The sequence below is a fragment of the Euleptes europaea genome, chromosome 20 (genome assembly GCF_029931775.1).
Source record: "Euleptes europaea isolate rEulEur1 chromosome 20, rEulEur1.hap1, whole genome shotgun sequence".
Classification (NCBI taxonomy): domain Eukaryota; kingdom Metazoa; phylum Chordata; class Lepidosauria; order Squamata; family Sphaerodactylidae; genus Euleptes; species Euleptes europaea.
This window is the reverse complement of record NC_079331.1, coordinates 5,447,264-5,474,273: the sequence shown is the minus strand read 5'-3', so window position 1 is coordinate 5,474,273 and position 27,010 is coordinate 5,447,264. Positions and strand designations below refer to the sequence as shown.

General features: G+C 48.2%; 2 protein-coding genes across 2 annotated transcripts in view; one reads left to right on the top strand and one right to left on the bottom strand.

Annotated features, from left to right (window-relative positions):
* Positions 1-1,638: 1,638 nt before the first annotated feature.
* LOC130492248 (cholesterol side-chain cleavage enzyme, mitochondrial) lies at positions 1,639-16,775 on the top strand. Its single transcript, XM_056866047.1, has 9 exons — positions 1,639-1,922; positions 5,121-5,276; positions 8,658-8,857; positions 9,602-9,805; positions 11,253-11,413; positions 12,374-12,540; positions 13,614-13,692; positions 14,253-14,444; positions 16,659-16,775. The coding sequence occupies exons 1-9, from the start codon at positions 1,639-1,641 to the stop codon at positions 16,773-16,775; spliced, it is 1,560 nt and encodes a 519-aa protein (XP_056722025.1).
* A 633-nt stretch (positions 16,776-17,408) lies between these two features.
* The window catches only part of CCDC33 (coiled-coil domain containing 33), a 116,367-nt gene continuing 106,765 nt past the window's right edge, over positions 17,409-27,010 (bottom strand). The window contains 6 exon segments of the mRNA XM_056866046.1: positions 17,409-17,465; positions 20,455-20,574; positions 22,668-22,754; positions 23,776-23,928; positions 25,076-25,135; positions 26,301-26,432. Coding sequence (XP_056722024.1) covers positions 17,409-17,465; positions 20,455-20,574; positions 22,668-22,754; positions 23,776-23,928; positions 25,076-25,135; positions 26,301-26,432 — 609 coding nt within the window.

Genomic DNA, 27,010 nt, shown 5'->3' with positions numbered 1-27,010 from the left:
ATGAGCAGCGGACTCTAATCTGGATTCCCCACTCCTCCACATGAGCGACAGACTCTGATCTGGAGAACCGGGTTTGATTCCCCACTCCTCCACATGAGCAGTGGACTCTGATCTGGAGAACCGGGTTTGATTCCCCACTCCTCCACATGAGCGGTGGACTCTGATCTGGAGAACCGGGTTTGATTCCCCACTCCTCCACATGAGCAACAGACTCTGATCTGGAGAACCGGGTTCGATTCCCCACTCCTCCCCATGAGTGGCGGACTCTGATCTGCAGAACCGGGTTCGGCTCCCTGCTCCTCCACATGAAGCCTGCTGGGTAACCTTGGGCCAGTCACAGTTCTCTCTAAACTTTCCCAGCCCCCGCAGAGGCAGGCAATGGCAAACCACCTCCCAATGTCCCTTGCCTTAAAAACCCTGTGGGGTCTCTATAAGTCCACTGCGACTTGATGGCCCACATGTGTTAGGAGAGCAATTTTTTTTTCAAGTTTGAAGTGTAAGAAAGCCAAATAAAGGATATGAAGTCAATTGTATCAGGTGGTTTTAACCTGTGAGGTAGGTTGGGCTGAGAGCATGTGACTCAAACCCGGTTCTCCGGATTAGAGTCCACTTCTCTTAACCACTATACCACACTGGGTCTCATGTAGATATAGCTATAGTGTACTTTCATATATAGTTTCCAGTGGGTAACCATGCTGGCCTGCAGTAAAACTAGGGTTGCCAACCTCCAGGTACTAGCTGGAGATCTCCTGCTATTACAACTGATCTCCAGCCGACAGAGATCAGTTCACCTGGAGAAAAATGGCCGCTTCGGCAATTGGACTCTATGGCATTGGAGTTCCTCCCCTCCCCAAACCCCGCCCTCCACAGGCTCCGCCCAAAAAACCTCCCGCCGATGGCGAAGAGGGACCTGGCAACCCTAAGTAGAACAGCAAGATTCAAGTCCAGTTAGCAACTTAAAGATCATCAAGATTTCCACGGTATAAGCTTTCAAAAGTCAAAGAAGTTTTGACTCTCTAAAGTGTAGACTCTGGACATATTGTTGGGCTTTAAGGTGCTAACTGGACTGGAATCTTTCTCTTCCTATATACAGATATCTATATTGGGTGTTTAAATGGCATCCACTGTACAGACACGTCGCACACAAAATCTGACATGCATACAACTAAATCTCGGACACCCTCAACGATAACTGGAGAACCAAGAGGAGAAATAGGAAGCCTACAAACTATTTGGTAGATGTTCAAACCAAACAGGAATATTCCACCCCCTCCAGCAGTTACCCTCCACCAAGCTTCTTTTATTACTGATGAAACAGCCTGCCCCTCCCCATTTTAGGGGGGCATGGCCTTTCTTCAACACCCCCCCCCCCGTCCCTTATGCAAAAATGCCACCCGCCCAGAAGATCTTGGCTGGGGCAACCATTGAACCAATCACCTCTGGATCACTGATTTTGTAACTGCTTGTAATAAGGGAGGGAGGAAATGGGATTCCTTGTACTCTATCCTTGAGAAAAGCAGCCCCCACCGGTATAAGAGCCAGAAGATCTGGCAGAGATTGAATCATTCTGAAGGTCTTTCGCCTCCCAATCTGACCGGTTGCTTCTTCCCCCACCTCTCTCTCTTTTTTTTCTTGTCAATGTTAGCCAGGAACGGTCTGCGTATTCCTGCTCTGGGCAACCCCAGCCGCTTACAAACCTTATGCCGGGTGGAAGATCCTCAGTCCCTTGGCAGGGCTCACACCATCTCTGGGGATGTGTACCCTTCTTCTCTTCAAGGGAAAGTAGCCAGGCCCTTCAATGAATTGCCTGGGAACTGGAGAGCCAGCTGGTTGAACTTGTACCGCTTCTGGAAGGAAGATGGTTTCGGGAACGTCCACAACGTTCAGATCCAGAATTTCCAGAAGTTTGGGCCGATTTACAGGTAAGCAGGGGGGGGGGGGCTTTCTTTATCTTTCTGTTTCTTTAGCTTTCCCTATCCTTTGAACGACCTCAAATGCTTTGTCCCAAAGCTTGATTTGCTATCAGAGCTCATGTTCGATTAAACAAACCTTGGCCACTTCATTATATATATATCATCCATCTATTAATCACGTGCATCTGCCTAAATAATTCTCAAAGGACAAAAAAGAGTCATTATCGGGTCAGACCGAGATCAATCTGGTCTAGCATCCTGTTTCCAACAGAGGGTAGCTAACTCCTTTTGGAAGTTTATCGTTCATTTCCCCGTTCCCCTCTGTGCCTGAAATTTAGATAAAGCGGGGAGGGAAGGCGGCATGGTATAGCCCAATCTCATCAGATCTCAGAAGCTAAGCAGAATCAGTACAGTAAAGGGAGACCACCAAAGAAGGCTCTGCAGAGGAAGGCAACGGCAAACCACCTCTGCTTCTCACTTGCCCTGAAAACCCCTTGCCGGGATCGCCATAAGTCAGCTGGGATTTGACGGCACTTTACACATGAATTGTCATGCCGATGGTCACATTTGTTATCATTTTTAACTTGACTTGTTTAAATATCTTGATAAAAAAAATCCCTCTCTTCCGAATGCCTCTCTTACTTAGAATCATAGAATCATAGAGTTGGAAGGGACCACCAGGGTCATCTAGTCCAGCCCCCTGCACAATGCAGGCATTTCACAACTACCTCCCCCCCACACCCCCAGTGACCCCCTACTCCATGCCCAGAAGATGGCCAAGATGCTCTCCCTCTCATGAACTGCCCAAGTTCATAGAATCAGCATTGCTGACAGATGGCCATCTAGTCTGCTTAAAAACCTCCAGGGAAGGAGCACTTACCACCTCCCGAGGAAGCCTGTTCCACCACTCTGTTAGAAAATTCTTCCTAATGTCTAGATGGAAACTCTTTTGATTTAATTTCAACCCGTTGATTCTGGTCTGACCTTCTGAGGCAACAGAAAACAACTCGGCACCCTCCTCTATAGGACAGCCCTTCGAGTCCTTGAAGATGGTGATTATATCCCTTCTCAGTCTTTCCCTCTTCAGACTAAACATACCCAGCTCCTTCAACCTTTCCTCATAGGACTTTCTGAGACTTTCGCCTCTGCTGCTTCTGCGGAGCATCAGACACATATTTACAACATCTGGAAGACTAGTGGGGATAAAAAAACTTTGGTAGGAGGGATTGTAGGAAAAAAATGTAACTGACACTCTTGGCTTTGACTTGGGAGAAACTTTGCAGGGGTCACAGATTGGGGAGGGGCCGTGGCTCAGTGCTAGAGCATCTGCTTGGCATGCAGAAGGTCCCAGGTTCAATCCCCGGCATCTCCAGTTAAAGGGGCCAGGCAAGTAGGTGATGTGAAAGACCCCTGCCTGAGACCCTGGAGAGCCGCTGCTGGCCTGAGTAAACAATACTGACTTTGATGGACCAAGGGTCTGGTTCAGTGTAAGGCAGCTTTATGTATGTATGTGTGTCTCTGGCAAAGAGGGGTTTTTCTCCATCCTGTAATTTGCAATCTTTTAAACTGGAGATGTCTGGACTGGGGAATTCTGCATGCTCAGATTGAGCTGCAGCCATCAGCTCTGACCTTGCTGTCATAACTCTCCACATTTGGAATAAAAACACTTCAACTTTGTATGGCATGACCTCCACATAGCCTTGAGCAATGCAGTATTGCCTGGTATTTTTTAAAAAAATGTTCAGAAACATTTTTAATCATGGTCGGTGTGGGGAGGGAGGGAGAATATCTCATGTCTTTTCCGTTCTGGGAAGCCTAATCTTAAAAACTCTTGCTTTGGCTAGAGGAGCTCAAACTGGTACCACCAGCCCTGAAGCGGCGTCATGTGCAAACCCTTCTTCCCAAATCTACATCTCTAGCCCTTTTCGTTGTGAAGATATGCCTTTCCAAAAGGGTGGAGGCCTACTTTTGTTTTTAAATGAAAGCTGGGAATTCAGAGCAGCTTTTAGTCAGAACATCATTATAATGTTATAATTTCAGGTGCGGGGCTACAGTAGGATTCGAGTTCAGAAGAACCTTAGACTAAGACCAACAGGATCCAGGGCAAAGGGGTGCTTGGGGGCATTTCTGTAACCCCTTCCCCTTTGATCTGTTTTCAGCTGCAAGTTAGTGCTTTTTACCCCCGGGGGAAAGATATGGAAAAGGTTTATGGGAACTCCTTATCTTTCTTCCAGCGCATGATAAAGCACCTGGGGTGGGGTTGATTTCAAGCTGTAAAAGGAACAGAAGAGAAAGGGTGGAGTAGAATCTTTCCCTCTGCTCTCCTTCCCTTCAGAGCACAGGATGGTTGGCTTAAAAACAAACCCATTGAGGAAAGAATCCATGTTATCTGTTGGGTGTGATGACCCTCAGGTACACACTTCTCCAGTAGCTAGATTGGAGTCCAGTGGCAACTTAGAGGAAGACCCAACAAGAGATGGATTGACTCCATAAAGGAAGCTACAGCCTTCCGTTTGCAAGAAAAGGAGAAGACTGAGAGGGGATACGATAAACATCAAGTACTTGAAGGGCTGTCATATAGAGGAGGGTGCCGAGTTGTTTTCTGTTGCCCCAGACGGTCGGACCAGACCCTGCGGGTTAAAATTAAATCAGAAGAATTTCCATCTAGACATTAGGAAGAATTTTCTAACAGTCAGAGCGGTTCCTCAGTGGAACAGGCTTCCTCGGGAGGTGGTGGGCTCTCCTTCCCTGGAGGTTTTTAAGCAGAGGCTAGATGGCCATCTGTCAGCAATGCTGTTTCTATGAACTTGGGCAGTTCATGGGAGGGGGGCATCTTGGCCATCTTCTGGGCACTAGGGGTGTGCGGGGGCGGTAGCTGTCAGTTTCCTGCATTGTGCAGGGGGTTGGACTAGATGACCCTGATGGTCCCTTCCAACTCTGTGATTCTATGATTCTATTCTAAGACCTGAGCAAGTCTGTTAAAGACAGGACGTTTCGGAGGACATTGATTCATAGGGTCGCCATGAGTCGGAAGCGACTTGACGGCACTTAACACTCACACACCTTAGAGACCAACAAGATTTTTGGGGTAAGAAGAGCTTGCGAGAGTCAAAACTCCCTTCCCTTCTCCAGTGGCTGCAGGGCAAGCTGGGATGTGGAGAAATTCATCTCTGTCCTGCACATCTCTCCCCTTTTTCTTCTTCCCAGGGAGAAACTGGGCAATTTTGAGACCGTCAGTATCATCGACCCTGAAGATGCCGCCACTCTCTTTAAAACAGAAGGCAAGTACCCAGAGAGGTTCACTATTCCCTCTTGGGTGGCCTACCGTGACTTCCGGAACAAGCCGTGCGGAGTGCTTCTCAAGTAAGATCCTGCAAAGAAGGGTGACAGAATATTGTCGAAGGCTTTCACGGTCAGAGTTCATTGGTTCTTGTAGGTTATCCGGGCTGTGTAACCGTGGTCTTGGAATTTTCTTTCCTGACGTTTCGCCAGCAACTGTGGCAGGCATCTTCAGAGTAGTAACACTGAAGGACAGTGTCTCTCAGTGTCAAGGGTGTAGAAAGAGTAATATATAGTCAGAAAGGGGTTGGGTTTGAGCTGAGTATTGTCCTGCAAAAGTATTGTCCTGTAAGTATCAAGATAATGTGCTAATGAGGGTATGGTATGTTAATATGGAACCATTGTATCCTGAAGTGATCTGTTAATGTGTGTAATCCAAAACTAATCTGTATGGCTATTGTTGAATGTTGTCTTTGTCTGGAGGTTTTTCAGGGCAGGAAGCCAAGCCTTATTCATTCTTAAACTCTCCTCTTTTCTGTTAAAGTTGTGCTGATGTTTGTGAATTTCAATGGCTTCTCTGTGCAATCTGACAAAATAGTTGGTAGAATTGTCCAGTCTTTCAGTGTCTTGGAATAAGACCCTGTGTCCTGTTTGTGTCAGTCCATGTTCAGCCACTGCTGATTTCTCAGGTTGGCCAAGTCTGCAGTATCTTTCATGTTCTTTTATCCTTGTTTGTATGCTGCGTTTTGTGGTCCCGATGTAAACTTCTCCACAGCTGCAAGGTATACGATATACTCCTGCAGAGGTGAGGGGGTCTCTTTTGTCTTTTGCTGATCGTAGCATTTTGCTGATCGTAGCATCGTAGAGGAATAATCAAAACATTAATGGACCGTGCAAGACGGATCTGTGAACCACAGTTTCTCAAGGAAGAAACTAACCATCTAAATCACGCACTGCTAGCAAACGGCTACTCCAAGAATGAAATCAGAAGGGCCATTGAACCAAACAAAAATCAGAAAACTCAAGAAAAACAGTCTCCCATAGGAAAGGTATTCTTGCCATTTATTAAAGGAGTCACTGATAGGATGGAGAAACTTTTGAAAAAACATAACCTACAAACAGTGTTTAAACCCACCAAGAAAATACAACAAATGCTACAATCAGCAAAAGACAAAAGAGACCCCCTCACCTCTGCAGGAGTATATCGTATACCTTGCAGCTGTGGAGAAGTTTACATCGGGACCACAAAACGCAGCATACAAACAAGGATAAAAGAACATGAAAGATACTGCAGACTTGGCCAACCTGAGAAATCAGCAGTGGCTGAACATGGACTGACACAAACAGGACACAGGGTCTTATTCCAAGACACTGAAAGACTGGACAATTCTACCAACTATTTTGTCAGATTGCACAGAGAAGCCATTGAAATTCACAAACATCAGCACAACTTTAACAGAAAAGAGGAGAGTTTAAGAATGAATAAGGCTTGGCTTCCTGCCCTGAAAAACCTCCAGACAAAGACAACATTCAACAATAGCCATACAGATTAGTTTTGGATTACACACATTAACAGATCACTTCAGGATACAATGGTTCCATATTAACATACCATACCCTCATTAGCACATTATCTTGATACTTACAGGACAATACTTTTGCAGGACAATACTCAGCTCAAACCCAACCCCTTTCTGACTATATATTACTCTTTCTACACCCTTGACACTGAGAGACACTGTCCTTCAGTGTTACTACTCTGAAGATGCCTGCCACAGTTGCTGGCGAAACGTCAGGAAAGAAAATTCCAAGACCACGGTTACACAGCCCGGATAACCTACAAGAACCAAGGGTGACAGAGCTTTCAAAAAGATTGACCTTGTTCCTAATCTAATGGTCGGGGCTAGGGTTGCCCACCTCTAGGTAGTAGCTGGAGATCTCCTGGGATTACAATTGATCTCCTGGCAACAGGGATCAGGTTACCTGGAGAAAATGGATTCTTTGGAAGGTGGACTCTATAACATTATATCCCATTGAAGTCCCTTCCCTCCCCAAATGCCGCCGTCCTCAGGCTCCACCCCCAAAATCTCCAGGTATTTCCCAACCCAGAGCTGGCAACCCTAATTGGGGCCTATGTAGGGTTGCCAACCTCCAGGTAATAGCAGAAGATTTCCTGCTATTACAACCGATCTCCAGCCGACAGAGATCAGTTCCCCTGGAGAAAAGGGCTGCTTTGGCCATTGGACTCTATGGCATTGAAGTCCCTCCCCTCCCGAAACCCCGCCCTCCTCAGGCTCTGCCCCCAAAAACCTCCCGCCGGTTGCGAAGAGGGACCTGGCAACCATAGGCCTATAGAGGGGGTAGGTTCTTGCTGATAGGTAGGTTTGCCAACCTCCAGGTGGGGCCTGGAGATCTAGAATTACAACTGACCTCCAGTTCTTCTGGGGAAAATGGCAGAGTCAGAGGGCAGACTCTGGGGCATCCCTCCCCCAATCTCCCCTCCACAGTCACAGGCCCCAAATCTCCAGGAATTTCTCAGGCCGCAGTTGGCAACCCTACATAGGCGCATGGACCTATGAAACCCCCAGAAAACCTCTTGCAGAAATAATGAAAACATACCCCCAACTGTACACAGCCCTTCCTGTCCTCTATTGTCTGATTACAGTAGAAAAGAGCAAGAGTCCAGTAGCACCTTAAAGACTAACACAATTTCTGGCAGGGTAGGAGCTTTCCTGAGCCATGGCTCACTTCTTCAGATACAGCTAGAATGTGATTCCATCTATCCTTCAGTAGAGACAAGTGAATTGGACACACAATGGCAATGTAAATGTCAAACGCAAGAAAATGACATTAGCAGGCATGATTGGATTAGGTGTGATATGCAGAGGGGTAGTAGGCGTGGAGAAATTAGCATTGGTGATGAGACAGGAATCCCAGATCTCTATTCAGTCCAGGAGAATGCATTGTCTTGAGCTTCATTATCACTTCATGACGAAAGCTCATACCTTGTCAGAAATTGTGTTAGTCTTTAAGGTGCTACTGGACTCTCGCTCTTTTCTATTGCTAGTGACAGACTAACACAGCTACCCATCCTGAACTAATATTGAAGCTCAGGACAATGTATTCTCCTGGACTCAATAGAGACCTGAGATTCCTGTCTCATTATCAATTCTAATTTCTCCTCGCCTACTGCCCTTACTACTGGACTCTACCGCTATGCATTCTCCTGGACTGCATAAAGATCTGAGATTCCTGTCTCATTATCAATTCTAATTTCTCCATGCCTTAATACTGGATTCTTCCCCTTTTCTACTGTTATTGACAGACTAACACAGCTACCCATCATGATCTATGTCTGGTTGGAAGCTCTTGTCAAAAGCCTTTCCAAAGTCTAAGTGTAGTCCAGGAAAGAGTCCGTGCCTTTTCACCGTTCCTCTGTTGATCTCCTTCCTCTTCATCTGCTAGGAATGGCGAGTCTTGGCGGCACGACCGCCTGACGCTGAACAAAGAAGCCTTGTCCCCTAAGGTGACCCACAACTTTGTGCCTCTCCTGAACGAGGTGGGGGAGGACTTTGTCAAGATGGTCTACAAGCAAATCGAGAGGGGTCAGCAGGGAAGATGGACGGCTGACTTGACCAATGAGCTTTTCCGTTTCGCCTTGGAGTGTGAGTCAGTCTGGGAGTGGGAGCTTTGGAGTTGTCTAGGCTCATGAATGGGAGAGATTGGGTGGGCTTGAACACTTGAACACATGAAGCTGCCTTATACTGAATCAGACCCTTGGACCATCAAAGTCAGTATTGTCTACTCAGACCGGCAGCGGCTCTCCAGGGTCTCAGGCAGAGGTCTTTCGCATCACCTACTTGCCTGGTCCCTTTAACTGGAGATGCCGGGGATTGACCCTGGGACCTTCTGCATGCCAAGCAGATGCTCTACCACTGAGCCAAAGCCCCTTGGAAGAGATGGAAGGCATACCTGCCAAGGTCATCTTCTTCTCAATTGTGCTTTTGTCAGAATGTTGTATACTTTGCATCAAATTGGTAGTGGAATGTACTGTCACATCGCAGGTGACTTATGGTTACCCTCCTGGGGTTTTCAAGTCAAGAGACATCCTCAAAGCTATAGGCTAGTTAGTCTCCTTAGTACCTACCATAGGGAAACTCTATGCAAGATGCTTATACTAGAAACTTTGTTTCTGGGTGGAGGACGAGAACCTCCTGAGTGAAGCACAAGGTGGTTTTAGAGAAGGGCGGCCCACTATGGATCACCGTTTGCTCCTTGATCATTTGATAGCTAAATACGCATCCAGGATATATTTCCTTTGTTGTCTTGTCTTTGACAGCCTTGCTCAGATCTTGCAAACTGAGGGCTGTGGTTTTACATCTCTACACCTGGTCTTTTCCCTCCCCCAGCGGTTTGCAACGTCCTGTATGGGACCCGCCTGGGCCTCCTGCAGGATTTCATTGACCCAGACGCCCAGGAGTTCATCGACGCCATCACAACCATGTTCCACACCACAGGGCCGATGCTCTACATCCCACCAGGCCTTCTGCGCAGGGTCAACTCCAAGACTTGGCTGGATCACGTAAAGGCATGGGACTTTATCTTTGCGCACGGTGAGCGGAGCCCTTGTGGCCTGGTTGGACCCCATTCTAGGGTTGCCATCGAGGGTTGCCAGGTCCCTCCTGGGGGTTGGGTAGGATTTCTACCTCCAGGTTAGTGATGCCAACCTCCAGGTACTATTTCTAAAACTATTCTATCTAAGCAAACGCTAATCGCAAAAAGTGTATATAACAAATAATTGTAAACAAACCAAATATAGGACCGAAGTTTAGAATTTTTTGTTCTATACACTTTCTGTGATTAGCGTTTGCTTAGGTAGAATAGTTTTAGGAATAATATGTGTATATGTTAATAATTTAGGAATAAATAATGAATTTGTTGCATACTTAATATTGAGCCTTCGTGCTGCCTTTTGATATATAGCCTATTCACATAGGCAGATGATGAGAGGGAGAGCATCTTGGCCATCTTCTGGTCACTAGGGGTGTGGAGGGGGGAGGTAGTTGTGAATTTCCTGCATTGTGCCAGGGGTTGGACTTGATGGCCCTGGTGGTCCCTTCCAACTCTATGATTCTATGATTTGCAGCATAGGTTGTTTGCTTTTTTGCATTCTAACCTCCAGGTACTAGGAGGAGAAGCCCTGACCTGGATGCCCCAGGCTAGCCTGATCTCGTCAGATCTCAAAAGCTAAGCAGGGTCCGCCCTGGTTAGTATTTGGATGGGAGACCACCAAGGAAGACCAGGGTTGCTGTGCAGAGGAAGGCACTGGCAAACCACCTCGGTTAGTCTCTTGCCATGAAAACCCCAAACAGGGGTCGCCATAAGAAAAACACACACTAGCAGGAGAATCTGCTGTTATTTCAACTGATCTCCAGCCGATAGAGATCAGTTCACCTGGAGAAAAATGGCCGCTTTGGCCATTGGGCTCTATGGCACTGAAGTCTCTCCCCTCCCCAAACCCTGCCCTCCTCAGGCTCTTCCCCCAAAACCTCCCGCAGGTGGTGAAGAGGGACCTAGCAACCCTAAGCTCTCAGAAACAAAGGGTTGAAATTGAATCAGAAGAATTTCCATCTAGACATTAGGAAGAATTTTCTAACAGTTAGAGCGGTTCCTCGGTGGAACAGGCTTCCTCGGGAGGTGGTGAGCTCTCCTTCCCTGGAGGTTTTTAAGCAGAGGCTAGATGGCCATCTGTCAGCAAGGCTGATTCTATGAATTTGGGCAGTTCATGGGAGGGGGGCATCTTGGCCATCTTCTGGGCACTGTGTGTGGTGGTGGGGGAGGTAGTTGTGAATGTCCTGCATTGAGCAGGGGGTTGGACTAGGTGACCCTGGTGGTCCCTTCCAACTCTATGATTCTATGAGATCTCCAAGCCCCACCTGCAAGCTGACAAACCTTAGCAGGAGCTGTTTCTACTGAACCTGAGTCTACGGAGAGTCCCCTTCCGCCCCACGTCTGAAAGAATTACATTTATGCATCCGTGCATTCTTCTTCTCTGTCCAGCTGACAAGTTTATACAGAAGGCCTACCGAGACCGCCGTTTGAACCAGAAAAGCACTGAAGAATATGTGGGCATTTTAGGCAGCCTCTTACTGCAGGATAAGATGCCTATGGAAGATATCAAAGCCAACGTGACAGAGATGATGGCAGGGGGGGTTGACACGGTAAGGGGGGGCTACATTGACATCTTGACTGTGAATGATGAAGCTCTAAAGTCACTGAGGGTACATGCATTTATTTTAAGTACTGTGGTATGGTTCTGATGCAGATAGAGTTGCCAGGTCCCTCTTCGCCACCGGCGGGAGGTTTCTAGGGCGGAGACTGAGGAGGGTGGGGTTTGGGGAGGGGAGGGACTTCAATGTCATAGAGTCCAATGGCCAAAGCGGCCATTTTCTCCAGGTGAACTGATCTCTATCGGCTGGAGATCATTTGTAATAGCGGGAGATCTCCAGCTAGTACCTGGAGGTTAGCAACCCACCTCTCCAAAGAAGCTATTTTTCTCCGGGGGAACTGATGCTTGGAGGTCAGCTGTAATTTTGGAAGTTTTTCCAGCCCCTCACTGAGAGGTTGGCATCTCTATTTGTGAGTGATCCTGGAAGGATCCTAGAATCAAATCTGTCACCTTGCCAAGAAAAGAAGCTTATTTTGATGTTAGTAGAAAAGTGCAAGAGTCCAGTAGCACCTTAAAGACTTAACAAAATTTCTGGGAGGGTAGGAGCTTTCCTGAGCCACAGCTCACTTCTTCAGATACAGCTAGAATGTGATTCCATCTATCCTTAAGTAGAGAGGAATGAATCGGACGCACAATGGCAACGTGAATGTCAAAAGCAAGTAAATGACATTAGCAGGCGTGATCGGATCCGGTGGGATACGCAGATGGGGAGCAGGCATAGAGAAATCAGCATTGGTAATGAGACAGGAATCCCAGATCCCTATTCAGTCCAGGGGAATGCATTGTCTTGAGCTTCATTATTAGTTGTAATTCATTATTAGTTGTCTTTTGATGTTATTGATAAGTCTGCCTTTCTCAAGGAGGATTATACAGCATTACGTCAATAGCTGGCAAAACCTTCCCTTCTGCTTCGAACTCTAAATTCTCCTTCTGTCTCGGATCTGCCCTCTAGACCTCAATGACTCTCATGTGGACCATGTATGAACTGGCTCGGGCTCCTGCCTTGCAAGAACAGCTGCGGGCAGAGATCCTCGCCGCCCAGGCTGCTGCGAAGGGGGATATGGAAACGGTGCTGAAATCGGTCCCATTGTTGAAGGCTACCATCAAGGAGACACTAAGGTACTGGTGCCCGGACCCCGATGGCCCAGGCTAGCCTGACCTCATCAGATTTCAGAAGCTAAGCCGGGTAGGCCCTGGTTGGTATTTGGAGGCAGGATTCGTTACGCAGAGGCAGGCAATGGCAAACCACCTCTGGACGGCTTCCCTACAGGGTCGCCGTTAAGTTGGTTGCGACTTGACAGCCCTTTCCACCACCAAGATATAGTGTCCAGATCACGCGACGTGATGGTATCGCTTCACTCTGCTCTAGTTAGACCTCACCTAGAGCACGGTGTTCCGTTTTGGGCACCCCAATTTAAGAAAGATGTAGACAAGCTGGAACATATCCAGAGGAGGGCAACGAAGATGGTGAGGGGTCTGGAGACCAAGTCCTATGATGAAAGGTTGAAGGAGCTGGGTATGTTTAGCCAGAAGATGAGAAGGCTGAGAGGGGATATGATAACTGTCTTCAAGTACTTGAAGGGCTGTCCTATAGAGGAGGGTGCCGAGTTGTTTTCCGTTGCCCCAGAAGGTCGGACCAGAACCAACAGGTTAAAATTAAATCAGAAGATGTTAGATGGCCATCTGTCAGCAATGCTGATTCCATGAACTTAGGCAGGAAATTCACAACTACCTCCCCCCCCCCACACCCCCAGTGACCTCCCCACTCCATGCCCAGAAGATGGCCAAGGTGCCCTCCCTCTCATCATCTGCCTAAGGTCATAGGATCAGCATTGCCGACAGATGGCCATGTAGCCTCTGCTTAAAAACCTCCAGGGAAGGAGAGCTCACCACCTCCCGAGGAAGCCTGTTCCACTGAGGAACCGCTCTAACTGCTAGAAAATTCTTCCTAATGTCTAGACGGAAACTCTTTTGATTTAATTTCAACCCACTGGTTCTGGTCCGACCTTCTGGAGCAACAGAAAACAATTTGCTAGAATCTGCTGCCCTGTAATCCATGTCTATTCTGGTGGTTTTTTGTCTGTTTTTTCAAATAAGTGGATTACATAAGACTGGCATCAGTTAATCTCTCAAATAGAGTGAGCGCTGAGTGGGTAAATGCTACCACTTTTCTCTCCCCTTCTCTCCCTAAGGCTCCACCCGGTTGCTGTGACCGTACAAAGATACACGACGGAAGAGATTATCCTTCAGAATTATTTCATCCCTGCCAAGGTGAGCATCCAGCATGCAGCAAGATTACATGAAAAATGCAGACTCAATTGCACCTCTTATCAGCGTGGTATGGTGGTTAAGAGTGGCGGACTCTAATCTGGAGAACCGAGTTTGATTCCTCACATCTCCATGTGAGCGGCTGACTCTCATCTGGGGAACCGGGTTGGTTCCCCCACTCCTCCACATGCAGCCAGCTGGGTGACCTTGGGCCAGTCACAGTTCTCTTAGAACTCTCTCAACCCCAACTACCTCACAGGGTGTCTGTTGTGGGGACGGGAAGGGAAGGAGGTTGTCAGCCGGTTTGAGACTCCTTAAAGGTAGAGAAAATCGGGGTATAAAAACCAACTCCTCCTTCTCCTTCTTCTTCTCCTTCTTCTCCTTCTCCTCCTCCTCCTTCTACTTCTCGTTCTACTTCTACTTATCCTCCTCCTCCTTCTCCTCCTTTTCCTCCTTCTCCTCCTTCTCCTTGTTGCTTTCAAATGGGGTGGGGGGCACAAACAGAGGGCTTTCAAAGAGAAAAACAAATATGCTTGACTACTTAATTTCCTCCCTCCCCACAGACACTGGTGCAGGTAGGGATTTATGCCATGGGGCGGGACCCCCGATTCTTCACCAAGCCTGAGCAGTTTAACCCGGAAAGATGGCTGGACACGGACTCCAAATACTTCCGGGGACTGAGCTTCGGTTTTGGGCCACGGCAGTGTGCCGGCCGCAGGATTGCGGAGATGGAGATGCATCTTTTCATGATCCATGTGAGTTGTGACCGTCTTCTTATAAACAGTCCTGCGTGTTGAAAATGCTTGAGATGCCGGGGGTGAGGGGATAGGTCTAGGATTATACCATTCATATCTCATTTTTCCTTGTTTTAGCATCTTGAATCTACCCTGGGGAGCCGTCATTTGCTCCATTGCAAAAATAATGTGACTACTAGGGTTTCTAGGTGCCTCTTCGCCATCGGCGGGAGATTTTTGAGCTACAGCCTGAGGAGGGCGGGGTTTGGGGAGGGGAGGGACTTCAGTGCTAAAGAGTCCAATTGCCAACGGGGCCATTTTCTCCAGGGGAACTGATCTCTCTCGGCTGGAGATCGGTTGGAACAGCAGGAGATATCCAGGTAGTACCACCGAGGTTGGCAACCCTAGTGACTACCTATACAATACAATAGTATACAACTGAAGTATAGTGTCCAGATCACGCGAAGTGATGGTATCGCTTTACTCTGCTCTGGTTAGACCTCACCTAGAGTACTGTGTTCAGTTTTGGGCACCGCAATTTAAGAAAGATGTAGACAAGCTGGAATGGGTCCAGAGGAGGGCAACAAAGATGGTGAGGGTCTGGAGACCAAGTCCTATGAGGAAAGGTTGAAGGAGCTGGGTGTGTTTAGCCTGAAGAGGAGAAGACGGAGAGGGGATATGATCACCATCTCCAAGTACTTGAAGGGCTGTCACATAGAGGAGGGTGCCGAGTTGTTTTCTGTTGCCTCAGAAGGTCGGACCAGAACCAACAGGTTGAAATTAAATCAAAAGAGTTTCCGTCTAGACATTAGGAAGAATTTTCTAACAGTTAGAGCAGTTCCTCAGTGGAACAGGCTTCCTCAAGAGGTGGTGAGCTCTCCTTCCCTGGAGGTTTTTAAGAAGAGTCTAGATGGCCATCCGTCAGCAATGCTGATTCTATAACCTTAAGCAGATGATGAGAGGGAGGGCATCTTGGTGATCTTCTGGGCTTGAAGTGGGGGTCACTGAGGGTGGAGGTAGTTGTGAATTTCCTGCATTGTGCAGGGGGTTGGACTAGATGACCCTGGTGGTCCCTTCCAACTAAGATTATATGAATATTTGCTGTCCAGGAGCATTCCAGGAGATGAAAAGTGTGTAGGGGAGAGATGAAAATCTGTGGGGGTGCAACCCCTTCATGCTCGCTGCATTCCCAATTCGGATCGGCCCTGCGCGTGTCAGGGAGGCTCAGATCTCCCCTTGTACATCTGATACCAAGTCCTCACGTGACCCTGAGGACTCTGGAGCTTCCAAGTTGACCCGTAGACAGCTTACACCGCATGAGCTGTTGCCCAGCTGTCTGACACCGCTAACGGACAATGTGCCCATGACATGAGGAAACATCTCCGATATCAGAAAGACCATCTCTGCATGTTGGTTGTTTCCCCTCTCATAACAGGCCCACAATGTTCCATAACAGTCTAACTTGAAATCTCAAATTAGGAGATAGCTTCCTTTCCAGTTTGATTTGGGAGAGAGGCGTTGTCCCTGGGGAAGGACCAGGGGATCGGCGAGTGTCCTGCTTTAGCGGTCATAAGTATACATCTTAATTGAGCAAGATTTTGTGTTTGCTTTGGATGTTGTGGGAGTTGTGGTCACTCCCTGGCTTGTACCTCTCCCCTTATCCTCTCTTGCTGGTACATGACAAAGGAAACAGCACACGCTGACTTGGTTGCTGGTACATTGCAGATAACACTCTACCTTCACCTTGTTTGGGGAAATCTCCCCTACAAAAAAAACCTCCTTTTCCTCTTGCAGTCAAAATGTGGGGACAGGGAGGGTTGCCAGCTGGAGATCTCCTGCTACCACAACCGATCTCCAGCCAATAGAGATCAGTTCACCAGGAGAAAATGGCCGCTTTGGCCATTGGACTCTATGGCATTGAAGCCCCTCCCCAAACCCCACCCTTAGGCGCCACTTAAAAAACCTCCCGCCAGTGGCGAAGAGGGTTCTGGCAACCCTAGGGACAGGTGATTTAATGCAGAAAGGTGGGTAGGGGAAAAGGATTAAATACTCTCTTCTCCTATTGAAATCATCCCTCACCTGACTCAAACCGCAACCCACCATCGGGCCTGTATTTTACATATTTGTTGTTAGTTCATGTATTACATATATAAATGCAGAGTGTTTGAACTTCTCACTTAGTCGGTTCCCCCACCCCAAAATGTAATTTCCCCCCATCTTTCTTTTGTTTTTTAGATGCTTGAAAATTTCAAAATCGAAACCAAGAGAGGAGTGGACGTTGGCACCACTTTTGATCTTCTCCTGGTCCCAGACAAACCGATCTACCTAACGCTACGGCCTCTCCATCCATGATCAGTATAGGGTCGCCTGACTCTGGGTGGGGCCTGGAGACCCCCCAGAATGACAACCGATCTCCAGCCTGCAGAGAGCAGTTCCCATGGAGAAAATTTGCTTCGGCGGGGGAGCTCTATGGCGTCGCATCCTGCTGAGGCCCCTCCCCTCCCCAAACCCAGCCCCCCCCAGGTTCCACCCCCAAATCTCCAGGAATTTTGGAAACCAGAGGTGGCAACCGTAATCAGGAAAGGCCTTCCCGAGAGCCTTTGAGATGAAGCTAAGTATGTTTCTGGAAACAAAATAAAAACAGCACCCCTACGCATCACCTAGTCCTTTCAACTGGAGATGCCGGGGATTGAACCTGGGACTTCCTGCGTGCCGAGCAGATGCTCTACCACTAAGCCATGGCCCCTCTCCCAGCTCAAGAACTGGTTCCACCTCCTTTCCAGCCACCAGCTAGGCTCTGTCAACCGTCGCAAGTCACAGGGTTGTGGGACCAGGTTGCCAAGGTTTTAATAAAATCCTCCAGGGAAGCCTGTAGACTGTTCAGCGTTTCAGGGGACATTATAGATATATATAAAACCCGGGGCGTATTTTGCCATAGATAGTATGTCCCCCCATAGTATATGCAATGCCACAGGTTTTGCAGAGCTACTGCGAGGAGTAAAGGCTCTTAATCCTGGTGTGTGATGGGGAATCCAGGCCAGCCTTTGGGAAGAGAAAGAGAAAACGTACATCAGAAAGGTTTCCAAAACTCCATGACCCATCCTCCCGAGTTCCCGTTCGCCTTTTATATTATTCAGAGGGTTTAATTTACAAACCCTCCGTTGTTGTGTGAATTGGGGCAGTATCAGTGCAGTCCTACACCAAGTTTCATGTCCGAAATGTGTGGCGTTGTACACCTTGGGTATGCCAGCACAATTACATCACCAAGGGGGTGGTAGTGGATTGTGCTGTCAGGCCACAGCCAACTTACGGATACCCCATACGGTTTTCAAGGCAAAGAAACATTCAGAGGTGGTTTCCCATTGCCTGCCTCTGCATAGTGACCCTGGACTTCTCTGGCGGTCTCCCATCCAAATACTAACAAGGGCTGATCATGCTTAGCTTCCCAAATTTGATGAGGTCACTCTAGGCTGGGTCATCCAGGTCAGGGCAGTGTGTAGCAACCCTGCCCTGTGTAGCAACCCTGGACTTCCTTGGTGGTCTCCCATCCAAACACTAACCGAGGCCAACCCTGCTTTGTTTCTGATGAGATTGGGCTGGCCTAGGCTCTCAAGAAGGCAGAGAGAAGGAAAATATGGCTGTTTCCTATCTCACTCCTTACCACTGAGAGTAACCAGGTAGAAGAAGAAGAGTTGGTTTTTATATGCCCACTTTCTCTACCACTCAAGGAAGAATCAAACTGGCTTACCATCACCTTCCGTCCCCTCCCCACAACAGACACCCTGTGAGGTAGGTGGGGCTGAGAGAGTGTGACTAGCCCAAGGTCATCCAGCTGGCTTCGTGTGTTGGAGTGGGGAAACAAATCCAGTTCACCAGATTAGCCTCCGCTGCTCATGTGGAGGAGTGGGGAATCGAACCTGGTTCTCCAGATCAGAGTCCACTGCTCTTAACCACTACACCACGCTGGTTTGGGCTATTTGCATCAACTGGAATCCCATTAAGTCAGGATGGGAAGAAGAACTAAGTCCAGCTGGCTTCGTCCCCTGTGTTAGCAGCTAATGGGTATGATTCCACCTTTGGGAAAAGGGCTGTGTTTGTGTGGCCATAGCTGCTGGATTGGGCTTGGGAATCAACTGTTGGCATATGCCATCTAACTAGGCATCCACACATTAAACGATTGTGTATGCACGCAGCCCCCCTTGCTGGGTCAGGGCAATAGTGTTTCTAGCTCATACTCCTGGTGGCGTACGAGTCAACTGAAGAGGGACATCTGTCCATGAACCTCCAACCCAACTGGGCCCAGTTGACCCACACACCACCAAGAGTATGCAGTGGGCTCTTTCAGCTCCTGTCCACCCTTGGTTTTAGAGCTCTAAAATATTAAGTCTTTGACTTAATATTGCATGGGGCATCCCCCCCCCCCACCAAAAGTTTTAAAATCTGAAATATTTTTTGGGGGAGAGGATGGCTATGTTTAAATCTTTTGGTGAAGACCGGTAACCAATGAGCAGCCTTTTCCGTCGATGCACCCTACCCTAGATCTTGAGTGTGCTCTTTGCCGCCTTCACTTTGTATACCTGTCTGTTCATCTTCTCTTCGTCTCCTTTCCCTTCTCTCTCTGCCTGTGGGTGGGGGAGAGGGAGGACATTAATGAGCTAGGAACATTTTGCAGCTTTCCACGGTGAAAGGCACGGAGTTCTGGGGGTTCCCCAAACATGGTGAAGACCCTGCCCGCTTTACAACTTTACAGTCACTGCATGGTGACAGGGACAGAAAACACTTGTGATGGATTCTCCACCTGTGGGGAATTTTAGCACCTGAGATTCTGGACCTGACGTTTGGTCTCAGATTGTGCAAGAAAGGGGAGGTCAATTGAGTTCCCAAAACATAAAACATCCCTTTTTAAATTAATGTATAGATAAATATTTAGAGGCTGGAACTCAAAAATGGAATCCCTAACAGGACATTTGTACTTTTCTTTCTATAGCCCTTTCAACTTGTGATGAGCCTCACAATTCTTATCTCAGTCTTCCACATATTGGTGGTGGAAAATGCCATCAAGTTACAGACAACTTGTTATGACTCTGTAGGATTTTCAAAGCAAGAGTGGAACAGAGGTGGTTTGCTATTGCCTTCCTCTGCGCAGCAACCCTGGACAGTCTTTGAGGTCTCCCATCCAAGGACCAACCCTGCTTAGCTTCCAAGATTGATCTGGCCTAGGCCATCCAGGTCGGGGCTTCCATACATTAAGGCATTGCAATATCCATTTTACAGGTGGCTGGAAGTGTGTAATCCTCCACAGAGGCCTTTAAGGGCGTTCACAATCCATGCCTGGACTAAAATTTAAATCCAAAAATCCATCCACCTGCAGACCAAACCAGCGTTATTCAGGGGTCTTCAACTGGTTGTATATTTGTTTAATCCTTCTATCCTTGTGCAGTTTTACCTACGGAACGGCCCTTCTATCACCCTTGGAAAGGGTAAAGAAAGATCATAGAGAAGGGGAGTAATTTTCATAGGTGAAGGTGGGCAGGGATGGAAGTATCAAACACTTCCCTTGCATAGGAGTGTTAAGAAGAAGAAGAAGAGTTGGTTTTTATATACCGACTTTCTCTACCACTTAAGGGATACTCAAACTGGCTTACCATCACCTTCCCTTTCCCTCCCCACAACAGACACCCAGTGAGGTAGGTGGGGCTGAGAGAGTGTGACTAGCCCAAGGTCACCCAGCTGGCTTCGTGTGTAGGAGTGGGGAAACAAATCCAGTTCACCAGATTAGCCTCCCCACGCTCATGTGGAGGAGTGGGGAATCAAACCCGGTTCTCCAGATCAGACTCCACCGCTCCAAACCACCGCTCTTAACCACTACACCATGCTGGCTCTCAGATGGTGGGTGATCCACGGGTTTCTATCTTGCCTAGTTTGACCTTACAGAATGGGAATGTGCTCAGTCTTGTGAATGGTTACATACAGAAGTATGCATAATGTGATACCAGCAGTTCTGTCCCTATCCATTATACTGATGGCTTACCTGTGGGAGTTCTGGTAGATTGAAAGAGGAAGGTGACTGGCCAAATCCACGTTCATTCTCTAGAAGACGCGTGGCATAATCCTGTTTTTCTCGCCCCCATTTCCTAGCAGATTCCTCCAGCTATGAAAAAGTGGACAAAAACAGTTCGCACGGCAAGCCGCTAGCTCTCGCCCTTGAACTCTAAACATGGGTTCACACATGCATGTACACCGCTGTATCTTCGCAACGTGATGGTGGGGCGAGGCAGAGCTAAAACTTTTCCCTGAAGCATGAACAAGGGATTGCAAGGGTGTCCCATTAATTGATCTACCATTTTTATAGACCGCCTTTTGGCCAAGAAGGGAACCAAGGCGGGGAGGGAGGATATGGCACACCCAAAGTGAAGAAAGCCAAAGAAGCCTTTTATGCAGGGACGTTTCCCCGCGGTCACCCTTGCTGACTGCTTCAGGGCTTCCTGTTGATTATGCATGATTTTTCCTCCTGCCTCGCCCTCCCTGCATGTTTTGCTCGCATTTTCTAGATTCTGGCTACAACATCTGGAAAACACGGGCAAAACGCGTAGGGAGAGCGAGGCGGCCTCTGACGGGTGGGAAAGGCATGCATAATCAACAGGAAGCCCCGAAGCAGTTGGCGGGGCTGGCTGCGGGGAAATGTCCCTGCATAAAAGGCCAGAGATTAAACAGATATGCTCAACAAGGAAGCAGATGGTTAGGTCGTTTAATTGATTATGTATGCACTATTGCAATCAGCCTATTATAATATGGCTCTGAAATTTTATTGTATGTAGATGAGCTGATGTCTCTCTGTGTGTGTGTGTCAATCTTGCCTGATCTAGGAGCATAACGAATAAAGACTGGTTTGATCTGATTTGAGGACTGCCAAGGGGAATAAATACGCACACACGCAAAGACCAAGCGGGGAAAACGCAGGATAAAACACACAAAATTGTGCTGCCTTCACAATGGCCCTACCTACTTTCCTTCAGCATATGCTGGGCACCTGAGAGAGTACTAGGGTTGCCAACCTCCAGATCTCCTGCTATCACAACTGATCTCCAGCCGATAGAGATAAGTTCCCCTGGAGAAAATGGCCACTTCGGCAATTGGACTCTATGGCATTGAAGTCCCTCCCCTCCTTAAACCCCGCCCTCCTCAGGATCCACCCCAAAAACCTCCCGCCAGTGGCAAAGAGGGACCTGGCAACCCTAGAAAGAACCTATGGGTGCCATGGGCATTGCATTTATTTAAAAAACCCTTACTTTAAATATTGAAGCCAGTATTTTGAACTGAGCATGGGAAAAGCCTCGCTGCCAATTAAGAAGCTTCAAAACTAATCCTTTATGTTCATGCACATTCGTAGCTGAACAGCCGAATTCTATGAACCACAGTTATCGAATTCAGAATTACAGTGTGCCCAAAAAGCGGGAATCCAGTATCACATGGTTAGTAATGACATCAGGTATCAAGGTTCTGAGCTCAAAGGGCTATCCAATAAGGCATCCTGAAGACAAGATCCTGGGATCCCACCAAACTCAGGTTTGGTACCACAGAGATCCTGGGATCCCACCAAGCTCGGGTTTGGGACCACACAGAGATCCTGGGATCCCACCAAGCTTGGGTTTGGGACCACACAGAGATCCTGGGATCCCACCAAGCTCGGGTTTGGGACCACACAGAGATCCTGGGATCCCACCAAGCTTGGGTTTGGGACCACACAGAGATCCTGGGATCCCACCAAGCTTGGGTTTGGGACCACACAGAGATCCTGGGATCCCACCAAACTCAGGTTTGGTACCACACAGAGGTCCTGGGATCCCACCAAACTCAGGTTTGGGACCACACAGAGATCCTGGGATCCCACCAAACTCAGGTTTGGGACCACACAGAGATCCTGGGATCCCATTAAACTCAGGTTTGGTACCACACAGAGTTCCTGGGATCTCACCAAACTCAGGTTTGGGACCACACAGAGGTCCTGGGATCCTACCAAACTCAGGTTTGGGACCACACAGAGATCCTGGGATCCCATTAAACTCAGGTTTGGGACCACACAGAGATCTATGCACCGTATTGTGCACAGTTTGGATTAAATTTCAGGTTGGCCTCCCATCTAATTCGCTCCCCCTGGAAGAATGTCCTGGAGTGGATTGTAAGAGGTACAGTGAAGGAGACACCCATGTGCGGAGATGACTTCTGAGACGGAGGGACCGTTACCTGGCGTTCTAAGACATGGATCCGTGTCTCGGCTTTCTCCAGTTTACTAAGTAGCGTGAGCTTTTCAGAGTTGGGGGAAAATGAATCCTGTAGGAAGCAAAGAAAACATCCAGTGACTCAAGGATGGAGAAGCAAAATAAGACGAGAGAGTTGGAAGGAGAGAGGGGTGAGGGGGAAGGGAAGAGAGAACTAGGGTTGCCAAACTCTAGGTTTGGAAATTCCTGGTGATTTGGGGGGCCAGAGGAGGGTGGGGTTTGAAGAGGGGAGGGGCCGCAGCCACAGACTACACACTTAGAAGTCCCCATGTTCAGAGGTGGTTTGCCGTCACCTGCTTCTGCGTGGCAACCCTGGACTTCCTTGGTGGTCTCCCGTCCAAGTGCTAACCAGGGTTGACACAGCTTAGTTTCTGAGATCTGACAAGATCAGGCTAGCCTGGGCCATCCAGGTCGAGTGGGAGAGTATAAATATTTTAAATGAATCACATTAAATTAAAATAACACAAACAATGGACTGTAAAGGACCCCAGATTCTGGCCTAGCTGTCAAGCAAAATATCTTCTTGCTTTCTCTGGTATTCTACAGAGCTATCAATTCCCACTGACAGCATTCATAACCATCTTCAAGTACTTGAAGGGCTCTAATATGGAGGAGGGTGCCAAGTTGTTTTCTGTTGCCCCAGAAGGTCGGACCAGAACCAACGGGTTGAAATTAAGTCAACCTTTCAACCAACGGGTTGAAATTAAGTTTCCTTCTAGACATCAGGGGGGATTTTCTAACAGTTAGAGCGGTTCCTCGGTGGAACAGGCTTCCTCGGGAGGTGGTAAGCTCTCCTTCCCTGAAGGTTTTTAAGCAGAGGCTAGATGGCCATCTGTCAGCAAGGCTGATTCTATGACCTTAGGCAGATCGTGAGAGGGAGGGCACCTTGGCCATCTCCTGGGCATGGAGTAGGGGTGTGTGTGTGGGGGGGAGGTAGTTGTGAATGTCCTGCATTGTGCAGGGGGTTGGACTAGATGACCCTGGTGGTCCCTTCCAGCTCTATGATTCTATGATTCTATTCTATGATTTATTTCAAGGGGGTACAATGTTGTTGCCAAACTAGAATTCCTCACCGGCAAGGCCTGCTGCTGCAGTATGATGGGCGAGGAACGGTAACAGTTTTTGCTCAGTTCCTCCCGCAACCTCGTATTCTCTATCATCAGAGTGGAGTAGAGATCCTTCGACCAGCTTTCTCCTGGGGCTGGAGGCAAAGAAGACCAAAGTTGCTCAGGCAGAGAAGAGAAAAAGTGGGGCCTTAATGAATGGCTATTGGGTTCTTCCTTCTGACAGGACGTCTCACTTGACAAGAGCCAGCACGGTGTAGTGGTTAAGAGCGGTGGTTTGGAGCGGTGGACTCTGATCTGGAGAACCGGGTTTGATTCCCCAGTCCTCCACATGAGCGGTGGAGGCTAATCTGGTGAACTGGGTTTGTTTCCCCACTCCTACGCACAAAGACAACTGGGTGACCTTGGGCTAGTCACAGCTCTCTCAGCCCCACCTACCTCACAGGGTGTCTGTTGTGGGGAGGGGAAGGTGATTGTAAGCCGGTTTGATTCTTCCTTAAGTGGTAGAGAAAGTCAGCATATAAAAACCAACTCTTCTTCTTTTTCTTCAGTTGGGGCTTGGAGATTTCTAGGAATTACAACTCATCTCCAGACTACAGAGGTCAGTTCCCCTGGAGAAAATGGATGCTGTGGAAGGCGGACTCTATATAGCATTATACCCTGCTGAATTCTCTCCTGTCCCCCAATCTTACCTCCATGCCCAAATCTCCAGGAATGTCGTAACCCAGAGTTAGCAACCCTACTGACGAGCCAATCTTTGGGCTGTTCTTTTTAAGCAACAGAAGCACAAATTAAGGATTGTATTGCTCTGAATATAAATTCACCAGATTTGAATGATGGACTTCTCAGAGCTGGCCCTAAACAGTTTTGTGGGTTGGATTACTTTCGCGGACACATTCTGGAACCATCTCCCCAAACAAAGATGAAGAACTACTTTTTTTCCAGCCTGCACATGGTCACACACTTCCCCCAGTCTCGATATCCTTAGTAGATATATTTATTTACTGATTTTTTTTACCAGCCCTTTTAAAAACACAGGGCAGCTTACTATAATATAAAAAAAACATAAAATAATCCATACTATTAAAAAAACAACAACCAGCACTTTAGTCTCCTTCCAAAAAAGAAGGGGAAAGGAACAGACATAAACACAGCCTATGTTGTAAGACATCAGAAGCCCCCAGAAAAGACACCGCACAAAAACTGTCAACCTGTAAGCTTCCATGGCGGAGCGAGGATTTGAATCTGGCTCTCACAAAAATGCACAAACTGTGGTCCACTAACCTGGATACTTCTCTGTGCCCCGAACTGTATCTTTGTATTGGTCCATCATCTTCGTCTCCAGCATTCTCTCCATCCTCTCAATCACCTTTTTTTGGGGGTGGGGGGGGAAGCGGTGAGTGAGATCAGCTAAGGAAAGGGCTTCTTGGTACTCCCCTAAAAATTCTTCAGTCAGCTGCAGCCCTAGTTAGGCAAACCTCCTGGCTTACCCTCCAAATCTCATCAAATCTTCAACCTCCCATTCTCCTGTTCAGTTGACACATGGACACATGAAGATGTCTTATACTGAATCAGACCCTTGGCCCATCAAAGTCAGTATTGTCTACTCTGACAGGCAGCGGATCTCCAGGGTCTCAGGCTGAGGTCTTTCACATCACCTGCTTGCCTGGTCCCTTTAACTGGAGATGCCGGGGATTGAACCTGGGGCCTTCTGCATGCCAAGCAGATGCTCTGCCACTGAGCCACAGCCCCTCCCCTAAAGTCAGTATTGTCTACTCAGACTGGCAGCGGCTCTCCAGGGTCTCAGGCAGATGTCTTTCACATCACCTACTTGCCTGGTCTCTTTAACTGGAGATGCCGGGGATTGAACCTGGGACCTTCTGCATGCCAAGTAGATGCTCTACCACTGAGCCACAGCCCCTCTTCCATGGCTCTCCAGGGTCTCAGGCGGAGGTCTTTCACATCACCTACTTGCCTAGTCCCTTTAACTGGAGATGCCGGGGATTGAACCTGGGACCTTCTGCATGCCAAGCAGATGCTCTAACACTGAGCCACAGCCAGCTCTGAGTTATGAAATACCTGGAGATTTTTGGGAGTGGAGCCTGAGGAGTGTGGGGTTTGGGGAGGGGCTTCAATGGGATAGAATGCCATAAAGTCCACCTTCCAAACAGCCAGGTGAGCTATTCTTCAGTCACCTGGAGAGCTGTTGTAATCCCAGGAGATCTCCAACCACTACCTGGAGGTTGGCAACCTTAGCAGTTGATCACACTGTGACAGCGAGGCCATTGTCTCCCACACGCTGGTTACCTCTGAGCAGGACTACTGCAATGCACTCTACCTGGAGCTACCCTTGATGATGGACTGGAAGCGGCAACTCGCGGCAAATCCATTGACAGGAGTAGGCAGCCTCTGTGCTTGCAGGATCACACTGGCAAGGTTTGGAAAGGGGAGGGCTAGATCAATGCTAAACCACCCTCTCCTCTGGCAAACGGGGCTCTTTCCCCACACGCTTCATCACACCTGCTTCCCCATACCTTTTCCTGCTGCCTCACGGCATCCTCGAGAGCTTTCATCTTGGATATCTTGGCCTGGTACTTCCTCAGCACAATCTGCTGCTGCTGATGGGCTCGCTGCAGCATCACCAGGTCCTTCTCTCGGTCGTTTTTCTGGTGGGAGAGGAACCAAGGCCAGTGAGGTAGGTGGGGCTGAGAGAGCTCGAAGAGCTGTGACTAGCTCAAGGTCACCCAGCTAGCTTCGTGTGGAGGAGTGGGGAAACAAATCCAGTTCACCAGATTAGCCTCCGCTGCTCAGGTTGAGGAGTGGGGAATCGAACCCGGCTCTCCAGATCAGAGTCCACCGCTCCAAAGCACCGCTCTTAACCACTACACCACGAAGGCATCATAGGGCGAAAACGCATGGCCGCTTTATCCTCCTTTAATCCCTGTTTCAGCCAGGATTCAGCCAGGATTGAATGCATGCGTTTCGCCTAATGTGCGTTAGATCCTGGCTAAAACAGGGATTAAAGGAGGATAAAGCGACCATGCGTTTTCACCCTATTGCCTAATTTTGAATAGCAAACATACAGAACCTAAAATCTTGTGCCTGCGAAACATATTCTCACTACTCAAATCCAACAAAGGCTCCTCTTTTCACATTTGAGGAGTACATATGTCTTGGGTATGTGGCCCTGGGAAGAAACGGTAGAGTCTGGCCTGAGTTACCCGTTTTGGGGGGGCTGGAGTTG